Genomic DNA, 20,137 nt, shown 5'->3' on the forward strand with positions numbered 1-20,137 from the left:
GTGAAGGTGGTTAGCTTGGCAGAGTTTAAAAAGGGGTTATACGTTTTCCTAAAGGACAAGTCCATAAACCACTACTAAATGGACTTGGGAAAAGTCCACAATTCCAGGAATAACATGTATAGAATGTTTGTACGTTTGGGAAGCTTGCCAGGTGCCCTTGGCCTGGATTGGCCGCTCTTGTGGACAGGATGCTGGGCTCGATGGACCCTTGGTCTTTTCCCAGTGTGGCACTACTTATGTAGTTATGTAATGTATCTCTCCTTAAACTGATATTGAAAAAGCATGAGCTAAATCTAAATAAATAATTTGGGAGGCAGTTGTGAGCAAACACTATTACTTTGCATTTTATTTGTGAAATAAAACTATTTCGGTTTACCAGAATATATGTGGGAGAAGAGTAGCCTAGTGGTTAGAGCACCGGGCTTGATATCCAAGGGTGCCTGCTTTTGATCTTGGCCAAGTCACTTAGTATTTTGTTTATGGTATTGTAAACCTTGCCTGTCATTTTATTTATTGTAAGCCACATTGAACTCAAGTATGTTCGAACTCAAGTCTGTTCAGGACAATATGGGATATACAGTGAAACCTCGGTTTTCGTCGAAAATAATCGGCGAAATCCGAAACCGACGAAAACCAGGCAATTAACGAGGACGCCCAAAATCGGGAGAAGGACATCCATCTTCCAATACAAATTGGGAGATGGACGTCCTTCTTTTTCGATGAAATCCAAGGCAACCGACGAAAACCGAGACAAATTTCTAGTCGAAAAAAAATCAACGAAAACTGACGTCAGCGAAAAACGAGGTTTCCCTGTATAAATAAAATAAACCTTCCATTGCCTCGGGTACAAAAATTAGATTGTGAAAAAGCAATAAAGCAATAAAGTTGGAACAAAAAGATATGAAGGTACCCAAAATGAAAAGACACCCCCAAATCACAAATGTTGAAACAAATACCAGGAAATACAGATGGAAAGCGATGGCCACAAATGTTCGTAGTCTAAGCAATAAAGTTCATGACCTTCAAGCCCTGATGTTGGAGGCAGACTTAGATGTTGTTGCAATCACGGAGACGTGACTCAATGGTTCCCATGAATGGGATGCAAACATACCAGGCTATAATCTATTTAGGAAAGATAGAGAGGGTCAAAGGTGGAGGAGTAGTTCTGTATGTAAAGAATGATATCATGGCGACTGAAATGACAGGGACCTGGGGAAAGAATGAAGCGATATGGATCACCTTAAAAAGAGATGATAGAACCTCTGTCCACATGGGTGTTGTCTACAGACCCCCGACACAATTAGAGGAACTAGATAAAGATCTGGTCGCAGATATTCAAAAATTAGGAAAGAAAAAAGAGGTTCTGTTGATGGGAGATTTCAATCTGCCGGATGTAGATTGGAAGGTTCCATCTACAAAATCGGAAAGAAGTAGAGAGATCGTGGATGCTTTCCAAAGTGCTCTGCTCAGACAAATTGTGACGGAACCCACAAGGGAGGGAGCGACGCTGGATCTGGTGCTCACAAATGGGGATAGTGTGTCAAATGTCCGAGTGGGTGCACACCTGGGAAGCAGTGACCATCAAACGGTTTGGTTTGATATGACAGCTGAAGTGGAGGGTGGCCACTGTAAGCTCAAAGTCCTGGATTTCAAGCGTGCTGACTTTAGTAAAATGGGGGAATACCTGAGGAAGGAGCTGATGGGCTGGGAGGACGTACAAGAAGTGGAAGGACAGTGGTCCAGGCTGAAAGAAGTAATAAATAGGGCCACAGACCTTTATGTAAGGAGAGTAAATAAAAGCAAGAGAAAAAGGAAACCGATATGGTTCTCCAAGCAAGTGGCTGAGAAAATAAAGGCTAAAGAGTTGGCGTTCCAGAAATACAGAAAATCTCAAGAGGAACACGGGGAGGAATGCTGGATGAAACTGAAAGAAGCCAAGAGAGAGGTACGTCTGGCGAAGGCGCAAGCGGAAGAACAAATGGCTAGAAATGTAAGGAGGGGAGACAAAAATTTCTTCAGGTATATTAGTAAAAGGAGAATGACTAAAAAGGGAATTGTGAGACTAAAAGATACAGTGAAACGCTATGTAGATAATGATGAAGAAAAAGCCAATTTGCTAAATAGATACTTTTGTTCTGTTTTCACTGAAGAAAATCCTGGAGAAGGACCACGAGGGACTGGCAAAAGTACACCTGAGAATGGAGTGGATAGAGCACCGTTCACGGAAGAGAGTGTGTATTAACAACTTGGAAAGCTAAAGGTGGACAAAGTCATGGGACCAGACGGGATCCACCCCAGAATATTGAGGGAGCTCAGAGAGGTTCTGGCGGGTCCCCTTAAAGATTTGTTTAATAAATCCTTGGAGACGGGAGAGGTTCCGAGGGATTGGAGAACGGTGGATGTGGTCCCTCTTCACAAAAGTGGTGATAGGGATGAAGCTGGAAACTACAGGCCGGTAAGCCTCACTTCGGTTATTGGAAAAGTAATGGAAACGATGCTGAAGGAAAGGATAGTGAATTTCCTGGAAGCCAATAAGTTGCAAGATCCGAGACAACATGGTTTTACCAGAGGGAAATCGTGCCAAACGAATCTCATTGAATTCTTTGTTTGGGTAACTGGAGAATTGACTCATTGATATGCTATAGATGTAATCTACTTAGATTTTAGCAAAGCTTTTGACACGGTTCCCCACAGGAGGCTCTTAAATAAACTCGATGGGCTGAAGATAGGTCCTGAAGAGGTGAACTGGATTAGGAACTGGTTGACGGACAGACGACAGAGGGTGGTGGTAAATGGAGTTCACTCGGAGGAGGGAAAGGTGAGTAGTGGATCGGTGCTGGGGCCGATTCTGTTCAATATATTTGTGAGTGACATTGCCGAAGGGTTAGAAGGTAAAGTTTGCCTATTTGCGGATGATACTAAGATTTGCAACAGAGTGGACACCCGGGAGGGAGTGGAAAGCATGAAAAAGGATCTGAGGAAACTAGAAGAGTGGTCTAAGGTTTGGCAATTAAAATTCAATGCGAAGAAATGCAAAGTGATGCACTTAAGGAGTAGAAACCTAAGAGAGACTTATGTGTTAGGCGGTGAGAGTCTGATAGGTACTGAGGGGGAGAGGGATCTTGGTGTGATAGTATCCGAGGATCTGAAGGCGACGAAACAGTGTGACAAGGCGGTGGCCGTAGCTAGAAGGTTGCTAGGCTGTATAGAGAGAGGTGTGACCAGCAGAAGAAAGGAAGTGTTGATGCCCCTGTACAAGCCGTTCGTAAGGCCCCACCTGGAGTATTGTGTTCAGTTTTGGGGGCCATACCTTGCGAAGGATGTTTAAAAAAATGGAAGCGGTGCAAAGAAAAGCTACGAGAATGGTACAGGATTTGCATTCCAAGACGTATGAAGAGAGACTTGCTGACCTGAACATGTATACCCTGGAGGAAAGGAGGAACAGGGGTGATATGATACAGATGTTCAAATATTTGAAAGTATTAATCCGCAAACAAATCTTTTCCGGAGATGGGAAGGCGGTAGAACGAGAGGACATGAAATGAGATTGAAGGGGGGCAGACTCGGGAAAGATGTCAGGAAGTATTTTTTCACAGAGAGGGTGGTGGATGCTTGGAATGCCCTCCCGCGGGAGGTGGTGGAGATGAAAACGGTAACGGAATTCAAACATGCGTGGGATATGCATAAAGGAATCCTGTGCAGAAGGAATGGATCCTCAGAAGCTTAGCCGAAATTGGGTGGCGGAGCAGGTGGGGGGAAGAGGGGTTGGTGGTTGGGAGGCGAGGATAGTGGAGGGCAGACTTATATGGTCTGTTCCAGAGCCGGTGATGGGAGGCGGGACTGGTGGTTGGGAGACGGGAAGTACTGCTGGGCAGACTTGTACGGTCTGTGCCCTGAATAAGGCAGGTACAAATCAAGGTAAGGTATACACATATGAGTTTGTCTTGTTGGGCAGACTGGATGGACCGTGCAGGTCTTTTTCTGCCATCATCTAATATGTATATGTTACTATGTGAGCCTCTAGGGTTAGAAATACCTTAGTGTACCTGAATCTAACTCGCCTTGAGCTTCTACAAGGTGAGTTAGATTCAGGTACACTAAGGTGTTTCAAGATGTGAGCAAAATCTAAATAAATAAAATTTGGTTGAAGACTCAAATATAGTTGAAAGCTAGAACTTTTTATTCCTCATTAAAAGTTGCATTTACATGGTGTCCTAATCCAAACTCCTAAATGGTATGTAAATGCATGCAGGATAACTGATATGTTCTTTGCTTGCACAGAGGATGCTCTCAGGTGGGAATCATCAAAGCTGTGAAAGAATCTGGTATACCTATTGATATGATTGGAGGCACCTCTATTGGAGCCTTCATGGGAGCCCTATATGCTGAAGAGCGAAGTTACAATCGTATGAGAATCAAAGCCAGAGAATGGGCCATGGTAAGACTACCTTATATGTACTTTTATTCTAAAGCATTTGAGAAAGTCCTCAGGATGGATAGGGAGTGCAAGAGGAATGTATTGTTATGCTTTTTTTTCAAAATAATAGAAGTCTGTTAATCTTGCAGTGTGCCATTTGGGTATTAAACCAATCAGCAAATTAATCCTTTGAGTATTCCAGTAGCTAAAAGCAAGTTAGTAAACTGAATCTAATTCCTCCTATTGGTTATGAAGGCTGCCTTTCATTGGCTTGCGCCATAACTGCTATTCCATAAACCCATCAAAGTACTTGGTCCTAGATAAACATTTCCCTCCACCACTTTCATCCAATATTCACAGTGTTTTTCAATTTGCCTCAGTGGTACTCATTGCCCAGTCTTTATCTCTGGCAATTGTTTGGTGTGGCAACCCACACCAAATGATATCCTTAATAAATATCTCATAGTTACCGTTATGCCATTTTAGCGCCAGCTTCGCTACATTGCTTCCGGGATAACCCCTGCCAAGATGGCAGGGCTAGAAATTTTACAGATTGTGACACCAGAAATATTATACACTGCATTCAATGCCCATGTAATTTAGTATATATAGGGAGAAGTAGCCGCCCTATTAAAGTAAGATTAACCGAACACAAATCAAGAATTACGACTCAGAATACTCAGGCCCCCTTAGTGGACCATTGGCTCGATAAAAAACATACAGTGGAAGACATTAAATGGAGGGTCCTGGAGTATATACAACAGGGTACTGAAGGGGGATTGATTAAGAAGATATTAAATTACAGAGAACAATGGCACATTTACAATCTGAAAACAGTGGTTCCTAGAGGCTTAAATGCAGAACTTGAATGGGCCTCCTTAATGTAATTGCTTTCCAGCGCTGTCCAATAGGAGTTCGGGGGTTTGATACGTCATTGGGTTTAACATTTAAATAGGTTTATTAAGAACGCCGTCGCCATCTTGGTAGGGGTTATCCCGGAAGCAGTGTAGCGAAGCTGGCGCTAAAACGGCATAAGGGTAACTATGAGATATTCATTAATGATATCGTTTGGTGTGGGCTGTAAAATACACCTCATGCTTTATGAATTGAAACGGTGTTTGTTTAATTTCGTAGGGGAAGTCCTTGATACAGCTTAGCAGTGAAACATGCATGTCGGACATCTTTGAGCCCCCAGTCCGAATACTTACACAGATAAGTGTTTAAATTATACATAAATGATTATATACAGCCGATGAAGATTTGGGTGCTAAAACAATTGCCACAGAAATAATGACTGGGCAGTGAGTACCACTGAGGCAAATTGAAAAACATTGTGAATATTGGATGAAAGTGGTGGAGGGAAATGTTTATCTAGGACCTAGTACTTTGAAGGATTTACATATAAGGTCCCTAGTAAGATTGATATAAGAATAACTGCCCCGGGGCGTGTCAAGATGGCGCCGAAAGCGGAGGTTTGGTAAGCAGCTCCAGCCTAGCCTTGGAAATTGTTTCCTTTTTTTCTTATTGAAAATGCCTCACTCGAAACGGAAAGGGGTCGTCCGGATAGTTCCCACACCTACCGGTACGTCCACGCCGGCGAGGCCAGGTTTGGAGCGCTTTTTCCCTGCTCTCTCTCGTGGAATTAGCGGGTTGGAGTTCATAGCGGGAGGAGCCGGTGAAGCGGTTACCTCGCTGGAAACGGAAACATCTCGATCCCCCCCGCCAGACTCTATGATTCCTCCGTGCCCTGCGCACACAGCGCGTCGAGAGGGAAACCCATCGCAAGCCGGAAAGGCTGACGCTGGAGGACCTTGTGGGGTATCCGACCCTGTGGAAGTAACAGCAGCAGCGGGGAAAGAACCGGAGGTCAGCCTAGGTCAGATATGGCTGAAATTGCTGGATATAGACAAAACCTTTCAGCAGTCTTCTATGGAGGTAAAGACTTTGAATACCACTGTACAAGAATTGAAGGACTCCATAGAAGTTGTAAAACAAGATTTTTCCTCTAAGATAGAGACTTTACAGAAAGAGATGATTCAAATTACTGAATTTAAAATGGCTGCAATAAAAGATAATATGGAATTAAGAAGAAAATTAGAGCAAATGGAGAACTTTAACAGAAGACTAAATCTTCGTCTACTTAATTTTCCTAAATTAGTAGGGATTCCCCCATTGGAAATTTTTACAAGATTCTTGAGAGAAAATTTAAATTTTCCACATGAGGCAATCCCGCCATTAAATAAAATATATTATATACCTAATACAATTAAAAAAGTAGAAGGAGAGAAATCAATGGACTTAAATAACATTACAGCCATTTTGGAACAATCTTTAGAAGAGGCAACCGAAAGAGCAAACTTGATTGTTTCTTTTGTCTTCCAGCAAGATTTGAACTCAGTAATGAGACTTTATTTCAAAACTACAAATCGTATATTTGGAGGACAAAAAATCTGGATTTATCCAGATGTAACAAAGATTACCCAGCAAAAAAGAAAATTGTTTCTTTCTATGAGGTCTAAAACAATAGAAATAGGAGGATCCTTCCTTCTTGCATACCCATGTAAATGTGTTGTAAGGTTAAGCCAAACAAAATATGTGTTTTTTAATCCTGATCATCTTAAATCTTTCCTAGATTCAAAACAACGATAGAGACTTTGAAGGAGTAAAACAAGAATGCAGGCAGCATCAATTTCTTTCTTTATTAATTTTGAGATAAATACAATGTAATCTTCACAAATTCCTACCCCCCCCCCCTCCTTTATTGAGGTCTAATGAAGCTAAAAGATATGTTACTATTGAGGAAAGTAAATTCATGTATGTTTACTTTGTTTCTAAAACTGTATTTCACTTAGCAGTTTTTGTATGTCTGCTTAAGTTGTGAAAATTCAATAAATAAATAAATAAAAATAACTGCCCAATATATTGGTATATTCCATAAACCCAGCCATATGAATTTTGAGCCTGGAAAAAAAGTAACTTTCTATCATGTCAGCACCAAAGGGGTAACTTCTCCTTAAGGTGTTTGTGTGAGAGCCGCAATTTACATAATCACCTTATAAGGAAATATTGACTGTATTTTTATATTGTATAGGTAAGGGTTCTGATTTCAGGTTTTAACAGACAGCAATAAAACATCCCTAATGCAAAGAAAAAGTAAGATAAATACCAGAAAAGGCCACATCCCACAGTACTCTCATACCCCCCACCTTGCCTTCCTTGGCTCCTCAACTCTATTTTTGTGCCTTCTTTGCAGTGAAGATTGGTCAGTTGCAGAACTATGTGCATTTGATTCAACTAGAAAAGGTATCCACAGAGATCTCTTAATTAGCAAGAAATTAAAAACTGAATACAAATTTTATAAACACATAAAATAGGATTCCTTTATATATTGTAGATCATGGATTCTTAACCATTTTGATTTCTGCACCCTTTTAACTGATCAGTGAACCCCTTTCCTAAACTGTGTGTCCACTAATGACTACTTTCAGCTACATATGTCATTGTTAGCCACTAACTGTGCTAACATGTTGCTAAAATTGCAGTAATATACAGTTATACTACCAATAAGGAGGAGGAGTGGCCTAGTGGTTAGGGTGGTGGACTTTGGTCCTGGGGAACTGAGTTTGATTCCCAGCACAGGCAGCTCCTTGTGACTCTGGGCAAGTCACTTAACCCTCCATTGCCTGCCGCATTGAGCCTGCCATGAGTGGGAAAGCGCGGGGTACAAATGTAACAAAAACAAAAATAAAAAATAACTGTCCTGATAACTGCCTTCACTGTCTAGAAAGTTTTAATAAATTGCCTCAGATTTCAAGACCCTTCTCCGCACCTCATTTGACCTCTTCCTGAGGGCAGGCACAACTGGTTAAGAATCCCTGTTGTAGAGTATTTCATGATAAATTGTGGTGCTTTAGAATGACACTGTATGCTTTGCTAAAGAATTTCATCAGTCCCCCACTTCTGTTTTCTGTAAAAGTGAACAGAATTAGAATCCTTTCCTGCATTATTTTTTTTTGTTAAATTTGTACCCCGTGCTTTCCATAGGCGGTCGGTGGCCCCAACTGTTTGGGGAGGCTAAAGGGGGCAAGGTTAGGGGGTGGGGCCAGGGGTGGAGCTTAAATCCATAATTGTCTGATAACACACAGAAAAAATAAAAATAAGTCACAATACCTTTTATTAAATTTAGATATTAGATATGTATCATATGTCAAACAATAAAGTGGTTGCTCAAAGCATATTCTAAGCAGAATCGCTCAACTGCAAAACACTATGCACAACTTTGTGCAAAAACACACTCAGAACCTTACTGTACCATAAATATTACACTAGGCAGAACCTAATATACCACCCATATGGAAAATGCAGACCGTCAACAATATGAAACAAGGGATCATATCATCACAATTCTCGTGTAGAGCCACAAAACACCCTAATTCATGTTTAATGTGGGATAAAATGCCATAAATAAGTAAATAAATATAAACTTTTAATGTTGAGCACCTGATTCTCAAAGTGGATATATTCCAAACACTATAATGAAAATAAAATGATCTTTTCTACCTTTGTTGTCTGGTGACTTTTGGTCCAGTATCCAATTCTGCTGCTATCTGTCCTCAGTGCAGGTCAGGAAGTCATCCTCTTTAAATATCTCCTTGGCAACCCAGGACCCCCCCCCCCCCCCCCGCTCTCCCAGCAGTAAGGTAAACAAAACATAAACCAATTTCTTTCACTGCAGCTCCTGCTGTGAGGATGGAGGTAAATCAACAATTTAAACCTCTCTGAATCAACAATTTAAACCTCTCTGAGCACAGCAGGGGAGGCTTAGCCTGTCCAAGCCTCTTATACCGGGCGCCTATGGCGCTTTCCCACTCATGGCAGGCTCAATGCGGCTTACATGGGGCAATGGAGCGTTAAGTGACTTGCCCAGAGTCACAAGGAGCTGCCTGTGCCTGAAGTGGAAATCAAACTCAGTTCCTCAGTTCCCCAGGACCAATGTCCACCACCCTAACCACTAGGCCACTCCTCCACCCATTAGTGCCCAATGTTCCCATAATAAGCCATATGGGAACAAATCATGGGAACATTGGGCACTAATGGGTTAATAATGAGGTAATCTGTGCAAGTTCCAGGCTTCTCCACAAGAGGTTTTGCACAGGGGTTTTGTTCAAAAGCCCATAGTATCCGTGGTCCTTCCCGTAGATTAGTGTTCATGAAACCTCAGGTCATGACCCAGCAGTGGGTCACTGCTCCCTTCCCTGCTTCTTCCTTCCCTCAGATGCCAGTGAAGGATCTGCACTGCAGCTTTTGCATGTTGCAGACACTCCAGCTCACTGCTGCAGTAGCCCCAACTTTGTATGCCCGCAACCAAAAGAGCTGATCAGAACAATTGCCTTCATAACTCTTTCAACTGATACTCTGATGCAGTGGCGTAGCCAGACAGCCAATTTTGGGTGGGCCTGAGCACAAAGTGGGTGGGCACAAAATTTTCTCTCTTCCCCAGCACTTCCCAATTCAAAATATAAATACTTTAGCAGATGAGGATCCCCAATTTCTGTCAGCTGAAGGCCTCCAGTAAAGATGGCCAGAATTCCTCTCCACCAAGCCCAGTAGGCAGCAGCAACTCCTCGAGCCTCTGATGCCAGCACCCCATACAATCTTAGTTGTCAGTGGCTCCAGGATGCTGCTCCCATCTGCCAAGCTCAGTAGAAGGCATCTCTGGCCAGCTTCAGAAGAGACCCCAGCTAGTAGGGCTTGGGAATCCCCACTAGCTACAGCAAGGGTCAGGGCTGCCATTAGCCATGCTGGTGACCAGGGCAGAAAATAAAGCCCCTCCCCCAATTCCCTCTCCTCTCCAATCTGCTCATCTGCAGTTAAAGTCACACTGACAGACCCTCACAAATTAGAAATAAAAATATATAGACAAAATTGAACTGGGAACCTCAGCATGTACTGCAACACTGGAGAAAAAAAACAACCCAAAACAAAAGCGCATTTCCTTTTCTACTTAACACAATAAAAAGACATCCGCTATGTACATTTCCCAAAGTTAACATATTCCATTTAAAATATTCAAAGTAAAATGATTTTCCTACTTTATTGTCTGGACATTTTATTTTTCCATCATGTTGGTTCCAATTTCTGTCTGTATTCTGCTAATTCTTCAAGCGGTTGTCCATTTGTCATTTTTCTCCTGTCGTTTCATTTCCTCACTACACCTACCTCTGAAATTTTGATCCTTCCATTTTAGCTCTTTCCTTCCTTTTTTTCTTTTCTGCCTCTGTACACTCAAATTTCATCCGCTTCCTAAATCTTTTCCTTCTTTTTACTTTTCAGATATCTATCACATTTCCATCTCCTTTCACCCCTTTGCTCTCCCATTCCCCATCTCTCTCCTTTTCAGCCTTCCATTCCCTTCTATCTTCGATCTACGCGCCATTACCATATTTCTACCCCCTGTGATCACTAATCTCTCCAGTCCCTGGGCCTCTCCCCCATGCTTTCCACCATTCCCAGTGTCTCCCTCCCTCCACCCTTCCAGCCTGTTCCCTCTTTCTACCCTCCTCAGCCTCGTAGCCTGATATTTCCCTATCCCTTTTACCTCCCACCACCAGCATCTTCCTGTCCCATCTCTCTCCCCTCCCCCATTGTCCAGCATTTTTCCCTTTCTCTTCCCTACCATCCATTGTCTCTCCCTGGATCCATCTTCCCTCTTTCTCCCCTCCCTCGCTCATGCATCTCTCCTTTCCTCTCCTCTTCTCCACCTTCATGTCCAACTTTTCTCCCTCTCCCTGCCTTGAGCCCCTGGTTTGACATCTCTCTCTGCCCAACCCCCCCCCCCCACCATCATCAACTCTCCATCATTCCTTTTCCTCACTGCCATGTTCAACATTTCCCCTCTCACCTCTCCCTTCCACTTCCATGTCCAAAATGTTTTTTTCTCTCATGCCCTTTCTCTCCCTCTACCCATCCCACCCATATCCAACAATTCTCCCTCTCTTTCCCCTTGCAGCATCTCTCCGTCCCTCCCCAGCTCTACCCTATCTCACTCCCTCATCCCAACAGTGCTCCTGTCTCTCCCCGACCCTCCACCCACACACCACCACCACACACACACGTTTTTCCCTCCCTTTCCCCAGCGACAGTCTGGCACCTGGCTGCAGGCCTTCTTTCCCCTCCCCTTTGGGCAGCGCTGCAGTCTATCGCTACAGCTGAGCAAAGCTGCACCGCGGGTCCGTCTCCGTCCTGCCGCTACTTCTGCCCTCCAGCTCCATTGTGATCTTTGTTTGCTCTCTTCTGCTGCCAGACAGTGCTTATCTGCAGCGGTTCCGGATCTGCGCGCTCCCAGGCCTGTCTGTATGCTGCCTGCGACTGCTTCCGTTCCTCTGCGCTGGCCCTGCCTACTCTTCTGAAGAGGCGGGGCCCAGCGCAGAGGAATGGAAGCAGTCGCAGGCAGCATACAGATAGGCCTGGGAGCGCACAGATCCGGAACCGCTGCAGAAGAGCAAACAAAGGTCACAGAGCCAGAGGGCAGAAGTAGCGGCAGGACGGAGACGAACCCGGTGCGGTGCAGCTTTGCTCAGCTGTAGCGATAGACTGCGGCGCTGCCCGAAGGGGAGGGGAAAGAAGGCCTGCGTGCCGGCGGGGGATCAATTCTTTTGTCGTCTCTATGCATCGTCGCTGGGTGGGCCTGAGCCCAAAGTGGGTGGGCCCAGGCCCACCCGTGGCTACGCCCCTGCTCTGATGTCATGGAACCTGCTTCTCACTCTCCCCTCCTATTAAATAGCTGATAAGACATCAGACCGGTGACTTCTTGTTTATCACCCCTGCTGTCCCACGCTTCACAGGTGGCTCATTTGTTTTTAAGTGTTACTGAAGAGACTGGGTTTATGATATATTAAAGATGAGTAGGCAGGATGGATTTTGTTTTTGAAGTCATGTGATGGCCTATTTCACACAGAACACTGAGATCGGAATTCAGACATTCTGATCAGGATGTGGTCAATTACGATGGTATTTTACAAACAGCCTTTTGTAAAATACCTATAAGGATGCAGGAATACGTGTGTATTTGCTGGCACACACAATGGGAACAGTAATCTTACAAACATACACATGGAAAAAAATCAACAGCACGAACATGGCAGCATCTACAAGGAAGTAGTGATTTTGTAACTTCCACATGTAAGTGGTACTGCTTCCATACGCAGCTATTGGATTTTCAAATCTAGATGTGTAAGTGCCACCAATGAAGTAGTGAGGGTGCAATTTTAATTTTTCTTAATTTTGAAGGCAGAAATAAACAATGGGAAATTAAGGAAAATTACTCCCTGAGGGTCCTTTTACTAAGCTGTGGTAAGCGCAAGCGTGTGCTTACTGCAGCTTAAAATGACTAACTAGGACGTGCTCAGGCATGCTTCAGTAAACTCCTATTCCTAATCTGCTGCCTGCAGATTAAAACATATATTTTATTTTTGCACAGAGGGAGCATGTCTGGGGGCAGAGTGTGTACGTTTCTGTGCTAATCAGTGCAGCTATATTACTGTACATTAACTGATTAGTGCAGGATTGCTGTATGAGCTCTTACCGCCTACAAAATAGGTGTTGGTAAGTGCTAATGTGATTATTTTTGTAAATGACCATGCACTAATGGCGACATTAGCACATGGCCATTAATGCAAAAAAAAAAAAGGAATATCGAACATTTACTGCTCTGGTAAAAATGGCTGTAGTGCGCAGGAAAACTCTACATAAGGGCGGGCTAAGGCCACTTTGTACCACAGCGTATAAAAAGGACCCCTTAATCTCTTGTATAAAGCCCTGGCCAAAATGAGCACTTTTAAAATTCTATACATGCCTTTGAGCTGGTTTAAAATCTGATGGAGAATATTTTTCCCATAAATGTGTATTCCCTTTCTAAAATAGGGAATACGTGTATAGATTTTTATCCTTCCCAGGCCTACTCAAACCATGTCTCAACCAAATTCCTTGAAATCTTTGCATGGTATGGATCTCCATGTGTAAATGAAGTGAGAGAGTACCCTAATGTTTAGTGCACTGGGCTGAGAACCTGGGGCACTAGGTTTGATTCCCATTGCAGCTCCTTGTGACTCTGGGCAAGTTACTTAATCCTCCATTGCCCCAGGTACAACAACTTAGATTGTGAGCCCACCAGGGCCAGAGAAAGTACCTATATAATGTAAACCACTTTGGTTGTACCACAGAAAGGCAGTATATCAAATACATGACCCTTTACCCGTTGACCCAAAATAGCAGCTTTTTCTAATTGCCATTTATAAGTATAAGCAATCAAAATGTAAATGCCTCTATTTATGCAGTGAATACAGCAAAGAGGTACAAGTGCAACTAATTGTAAGGTAGTGTAAAACTCTGTATACATTACCTTACATAGGGCTGCTTTTATTCAGGGCCGTGCCTAGGGTCTCTGGTGCCCCCCTGCAAGACTATCAGTTGCCCCCCCTCCCCCCCCCCCCCCCCCCCCCCCCCGTGAAAATGAACGCTCACCACTTGCCACACTGACAGGAATTGTCAGCAATATTCTTAGAAACAAATTGCTATACATTGCAAAGTAAGATAGCAGATGTAAATTCTCAAAGTGGACATATTCCAAACACTAAAATGAAAATAAAATTTTTTTTTCTACCTTTGTTGTCTGGTGACTTTCTTTTTCTGATCATGCTGGTCCAATATCTGATTCTGCTGCTATCTGTCCTCTTAACTCCGTTTGCAGGGCTTCCTTTCCATTTATTTCTTTACTTTCCTCCTTTCTTCTTCATTTCTTGCTCTATAGCCCCTGTGCACCTCTTCACTTAACCCTCCATTGCCCCTGGTACAAAATAAGTACCTGAATATATGTAAACCGCTTTGAATGTAGTTACAAAAATCTCAGAAAGGCGCTATATAAGTCCAATTTCCCTTCCCTTTCTTAAAAACCCTTGTGAAACTGAAGCTTTAAACTGAAGAATTATATACCATGAAAGGATGTAAATTCTGTGCATCCTGTCTGTGCAATTATAAAACTGTGATAGTCTTGGCAGCGTTTGATGCTTGTTTGTGGCCTATGTGAAATCCTACAGTGATCTAAATCTAGTTCCAGGGCCCACAAGAGTCCCAGGCACATTTCAGATCCTCTCAGATTCCCTGCAAGCACATCTCATCACTGACTGACTTGAGAAGAGAGATTGAGGAAGCAAATGAGAAGTGCTGGATGCTTAGGAACAGTACAATTTGCAGACTTTTCTCTGTCCATTCCAGGACATGACTGCGTTACATGCCTCATTCATTACATGTCACACAAGCAAAATTCAATCAACTTCTCAGCCGACCGAAACTATAGGGTTGTTTTGTTTTTCGCTTTGTTTTTCTCACTGCTCCAGATGGAGCCTCCCTACAGCTCAGCAGCAGGAATGAAGTGGGAAGGAAAGTAAGTAGCTGCAGGGTAGCGCTTTAGAAATGTTAAATAGGACAAAGGAAAGGGCTTGGTCCGACCTTTCTCCGGGCCCGGGAAGCCTGCAACGTTTTTGGCACTTCCTCAGACAAGGTGCAAAGTCTGGCTGTGCACAAGTAAACTGTGCTCCTTCCTTCTGGTGTCAGCATGGAAGTACAGTGCTGCGATGCAGAGACTCTCCGCATTTCTGCCAGGTTCGCCACCTCTGAAATAGGCTTCTTCCAATATCCGCACAGATTGAGATGAGAACAAGACTCGGAGGAGCTGAGGTAAGCGACGGGTAAGCATGACGCGGTGGCGCCCTCCTGAGGTTGGCGCCCCCCTATGGTGCTTACCTGGCTTACCTTTTATTAAAGGAGTAAAAAGTGGCCTTAGTGCACCTTTACACGGGTTTTAACTGCAGCTGGAAAATGGCCATATTTCTATTAATGACCATGCACTAATGTTGCCATTAATGTGTGGAAAAGTAGCCTAATGGTTAGTGCAGAGGGCTGAGATCCTGGGGAACTGGGTTCAATTCCTACTGCAGCTCCTTGTGACCCTGGGCATGTCACTTAACCCTCCATTGCCCCAGGTACAAAAGTTTGATTGTGAGCCCACTAGGGACAGAGAAAGTACCTGCATATAGAATGTGTACAGCACTGCTACATCTAGTATTGCTATAGAAATGATTAGTAGTAGTAATTCTCCGAGGACAAGCAGGCTGCTTGTTCTCATGATTGGGCCGTCGACCGTGGTGGCCCAGGAGACTGGCAAAAAATTTTGCAAGCAAAATAAGAATCTTCGAGAACCCTCCAGAGCGCGGACAGAGCGCACCGCGCATGCGCGAATGGCTTCCCACCCGCCGCACGAGCATGTCATCCTCAGTTTCTTTTATTCCGCGACTGAGGTGACACGGAGTTTTTTCACTGTGTTACCTTAGGCACAGGAGATCTTAGCGTTGCCGCTGCCTCTTTTCCTTCTTTACCTTCTTTTTTTTGTTTAGTTTTTAACAAAATTTTAAAAAAGGGGTTTTATTATTTTACTAGCCCTTATTTTCCTTAGTTTTAGTCACTGAGTATAAGTTTTCTTTCTTTTCATCGCGGCCCTCTTTTAGGCCACACGGCCGGGTTTTGTTTTTCCTTTTTTTGTGCCTTTTTAATTGGCACAATCGCGTCCTTTAATTTCGCAGCCGCCGTTTTTCCGTCCATGTCATTGAGGACACTCAGCGGCTTCAAGCGTTGTACTCGGTGCAACTGGACCATCTCGGGTACCGACCCCCACTCGTGGTATCTCCAGTGCCTTGGGCCCGATCATCTTCCAGCTGCTTGTAAGCTGTGTCCTTTAATGAAAAAACAGACCCAAGTGTCTTGGGAGGCTCAATGGGAAAAACGTTTTGCTGATCGATCCGGTCCTTCGACGTTGGCATCGGTACCGAGGTCGGCGGTGTTGATGTCGAGGGAAGCGACTTCGAGAGCACAGGTAATGGCTGCCAAACGACCACATCACGCTGGGTCTCCACCTGTCTTGAGGCCTACTGCTATGCAGGCCCCCTGGACCGCCCTTTGTTGGACCCGGCCCCGAGGAGGTGTAAGGATTCCACTTCCTCCTTTTCGGTAGCAAGGAGTCTGGATGACCGGCGTCAAGCGAAGGCTAAGAAGCACCGTCATTGATCTACTTCCATGCACAGTACCGAGAGCTCCGGGGAGCTGAGGGATTTGGCACCCGAGAAGCGTTGGCACCGAGAGGACCGCTCACCCTCTATACAGGAGGTGCCGATGCATCGGTCTTCAGGCAGCCTGGTACTGGCTCTTGAGCCCCCACAGATTCTGCCACCGGCCTCTGCACCGGCCTCGCAGTCTTTTCCGATGGCGGCTCTCGACGAGCGTATCAGGGCCCTTCTTCCAGAGCTTCTGGAGGGATTGTTGCACCAGTCTACTTCGGTACCAGGGGTGCTTGCGCCTTCTGCACCGTCTGTTGAAGCACCATCTGGTCTTTCACCTGTGGTGAGGTCTCCGACCTCGGTGCTGCTTGCGGCATCGGAGTCGGCTGCCACCCGGTTCGACTCTCCTTCAACGTTGGCTATGCTCTGTGGACTTAAAGGATGCTTACACCCACATCTCGATACTCCCAGCTCACAGGAAGTATCTTCGGTTTCGGCTAGGACCACAGCACTTTCAGTACTGTGTACTGCCCTTTGGTCTGGCATCTGCGCCCAGAGTATTCACAAAGTGCATAGCTGTGGTCGCAGCGTCGCTACGCAGACTGGGAGTGCATGTCGTCCCTTATCTCGACGATTGGCTGGTGAAGAACACCTCGGAGGCAGGCACTCTACAGTCCATTCGGATGACTATTCGAGTGCTAGAGCTACTGGGGTTTGTGATCAATTATCCCAAGTCCCATATTGTCCCGGTTCAAAAATTGGAGTTCATTGGAGCTCTGTTGGACACACAGACGTCTCGAGCTTATCTTCCTCAGACAAGGGCAGACAGTCTCCTGGCCCTCGTGTCCATGGCTCGAGCGTCTCAACAGATCACAGCTCAGCAGATGTTAAGACTCTTAGGACACATGGCCTCTACAGTTCATGTAACTCCCATGGCACGCCTACATATGAGATCAGCTCAATGGACCCTGGCTTCCCAGTGGTGCCAGGCCACAGGGGATCTAGAGGATGTGATCCATCTCTCCACCGACTTATACAGTTCCCTTCAGTGGTGGACCATTCGATCCAATTTGACCTTGGGACATCCATTCCAAATTCCTGTAATCCGTTGGGTTGGTCGTGAGCCCTTGGGCCCTGACCGAGGCCAAAGGGAGACCGACCCACCACCACACACCCCAGCTATACAATACCCATAATCTACCCCTCCCCGCAGTCCCTCAGGAAGAAGGGAAATAGGCATACAGGTGGGCCTCGCGGCCGAACCGGAACCCACGCACACAGAGCCACTCATGCGAGCCTCACGGCTGAACTGGAACCCAATCACACACAGGGAGGGGTGAAAGAACCCAGAGGGCCCCCCGGGCCCCAAGATGCCAGACATGCACTGAACACCAGCAATAGGGCAGAGGGAGAAACAAAGGACCAGAGCGGGCCTCGCTCACCCAGGGGACTAGCACAGGACAGGGGAACTAACACCACCAGGGTAGGAAGCCCCAGGCAGAAGCCAGAGGAACCAGACACAAAAGGAAGGCAGAAAGCCTTTGCCTCAAACCCACTGTAGACAGAGGCAACCAGAACACAAAGGGTTAAGCTTGTAGAGCCAGCAGAGAGTTCCATAAATCAACAAACAATCAGAGAGAACGCTTCCCTTCCCCCGAGAGGGAGCAGGGCTATAGAACAAACACACTGGCAGAGGCAGGAACACCATACACACAGTACACAAAGGGTTAAACTCACAGAGCCAGCAGGCCGGGACACTGAGAAGAGAAATCCTTAAAACAAACAAACAAACAAAGGAGAAGGCTCTCACTCAGCCCAGCCCCCACTAAACAAACGAGCAGCTGACCCTGATTACAGAGCTACCCACACACGCAGCAGCTAACCCAGAGGGAAGGAAAAGAATACTCTAACACAACACAGATCCCTGTCAGAACCTAGAGCACGTTCTGAGAGAAAACTATCAGGCTTTCCAGTTACCATCAAGCGTAAGTAACGCAAATGCAGAGAAACTCTTCAGCTGCAGGCTAAAGTACTATCCCCTGACGTCAGCACAACCCCTGGCAGCCAATCAGAAGAGACGTCCCCCCTCCCCCTCAGCCAAACCGGCAGAATCATAACATCACCCCCCTTCAAGGGCCCCCCCTACCCCATCCACGAGGTTTAGGTTTGTGAAGGAAAAGGCGATGGAACCGTCTGACTAAGACCAGCGCGTGGACATGAGTAGCGTCCTCCCAGGAGTTGTCTGCCGGTCCATATCCCTTCCACGCAATGAGATACTGGAGATGTCCCCGGAAGCGCCTTGCATCCAAGACATCCCGGACTTCGTATTCCCCCTGGGAGGCTGAGATGGCTGTACTAGCAGGCAACGCGGGCAAAGCCCCTTTTCTCAGAATCACAGGCTTCAGCAAGGACACATGAAAGGTGTTATGTACCCGTAATGTAGGTGGTAACTTTAGCTGATAACAGACCCGATTCACTTGCCTCACAATGGGATACGGGCCCACAAATCGAGGTGCAAAGCGGGAGGAGGGGATCTTCAGACGAAGATTACACATGGACAACCACACCAAGTCGCCAGGCTGGAAGCGCGGTTCCACTCTGCGAGACCGATCCGCTTGGCGTTTCATACGAGCGGAGGTCACTCGCAGCGCTTTCTGAACTGACGACCAAATTGCTTGGAGCGAGGTCACCGCATCGGCCGCTGCCGGGACATCCGAGTTGGTTTTCAAGGGGGCTGGTATCCGCGGATGTCGTCCATATACGATATAAAAGGGTGAAGCGCCCGTGGCCGAGCTCACTCGGTTGTTATGAGCGAATTCTGCCCAAGGCAGCAGCTGACTCCAGTCATTGTGGTGCTCATTGACATACATCCGCAGGAACTGCTTCAAGCATTGGTTCACTCGTTCTGTTTGGCAATTGGATTGTGGGTGATATCCTGACGAAAAGTTCAGCTTAACTTCAAGGGCTCGATTCAGGGCTCTCCAGAACGTTGAGACAAACTGTACTCCTCGATCGGAGGTAATAGATTCTGGCAGACCATGGAGACGAAAAATAGCGCTGATGAAATACTGTGCCAGCTTCACCGCCGAAGGAAGGGTAGGCATGGGTATGAAGTGGGCCATTTTAGAAAACCGGTCCACCACTACCCAGACAACAGTGTACCCTTCAGAGTTGGGCAGATCCGTAACAAAGTCCATGGCAATGTGGGTCCATGGTCTCTCAGGTACCGGTAAAGGCATCAGCAACCCCTGGGGCTCCGACGGTCAGCTTTATGCTGGGCGCACACAGGACACGCAGCCACGAACTCCTGCACATCCCGATCAAGTGAAGGCCACCAATACTGCTGGGAGATGAACCGCTTGGTTCCCAGGATCCCGGGATGTCCCGCTATTCGAGAGGCATGCCCCCATTGGAGTGTCTTTTCTCTCAGCCGGGGTGGCACAAAGGTCATACCTGCAGGTACTGCTAGCGTCATCGCGGGCACAATGACATCGGGTTTAATTACATACTGCAGGGGTTCTTCCTCCAGGTCAGCCTCCATGGACCTGGAGAGGGCGTCTGCCTTGATGTTCTTCTCCGTTGGACGATAAGTCAGAATGAAATCAAAGCAGGA

General features: G+C 45.8%; 1 protein-coding gene across 1 annotated transcript in view; it reads left to right on the top strand.

Moving 5' to 3' along the window:
* The window catches only part of PNPLA7 (patatin like phospholipase domain containing 7), a 2,530,065-nt gene that overhangs the window by 2,016,196 nt on the left and 493,732 nt on the right, over nt 1-20,137 (top strand). Inside the window, exon 28 of the mRNA XM_030206608.1 lies at nt 4,282-4,438. Within this exon, the coding sequence (XP_030062468.1) occupies nt 4,282-4,438 (157 nt within the window). The remainder of the gene's footprint in view (nt 1-4,281; nt 4,439-20,137) is intronic.

This window comes from Microcaecilia unicolor, chromosome 6 (genome assembly GCF_901765095.1).
Source record: "Microcaecilia unicolor chromosome 6, aMicUni1.1, whole genome shotgun sequence".
Classification (NCBI taxonomy): Eukaryota; Metazoa; Chordata; class Amphibia; order Gymnophiona; family Siphonopidae; genus Microcaecilia; species Microcaecilia unicolor.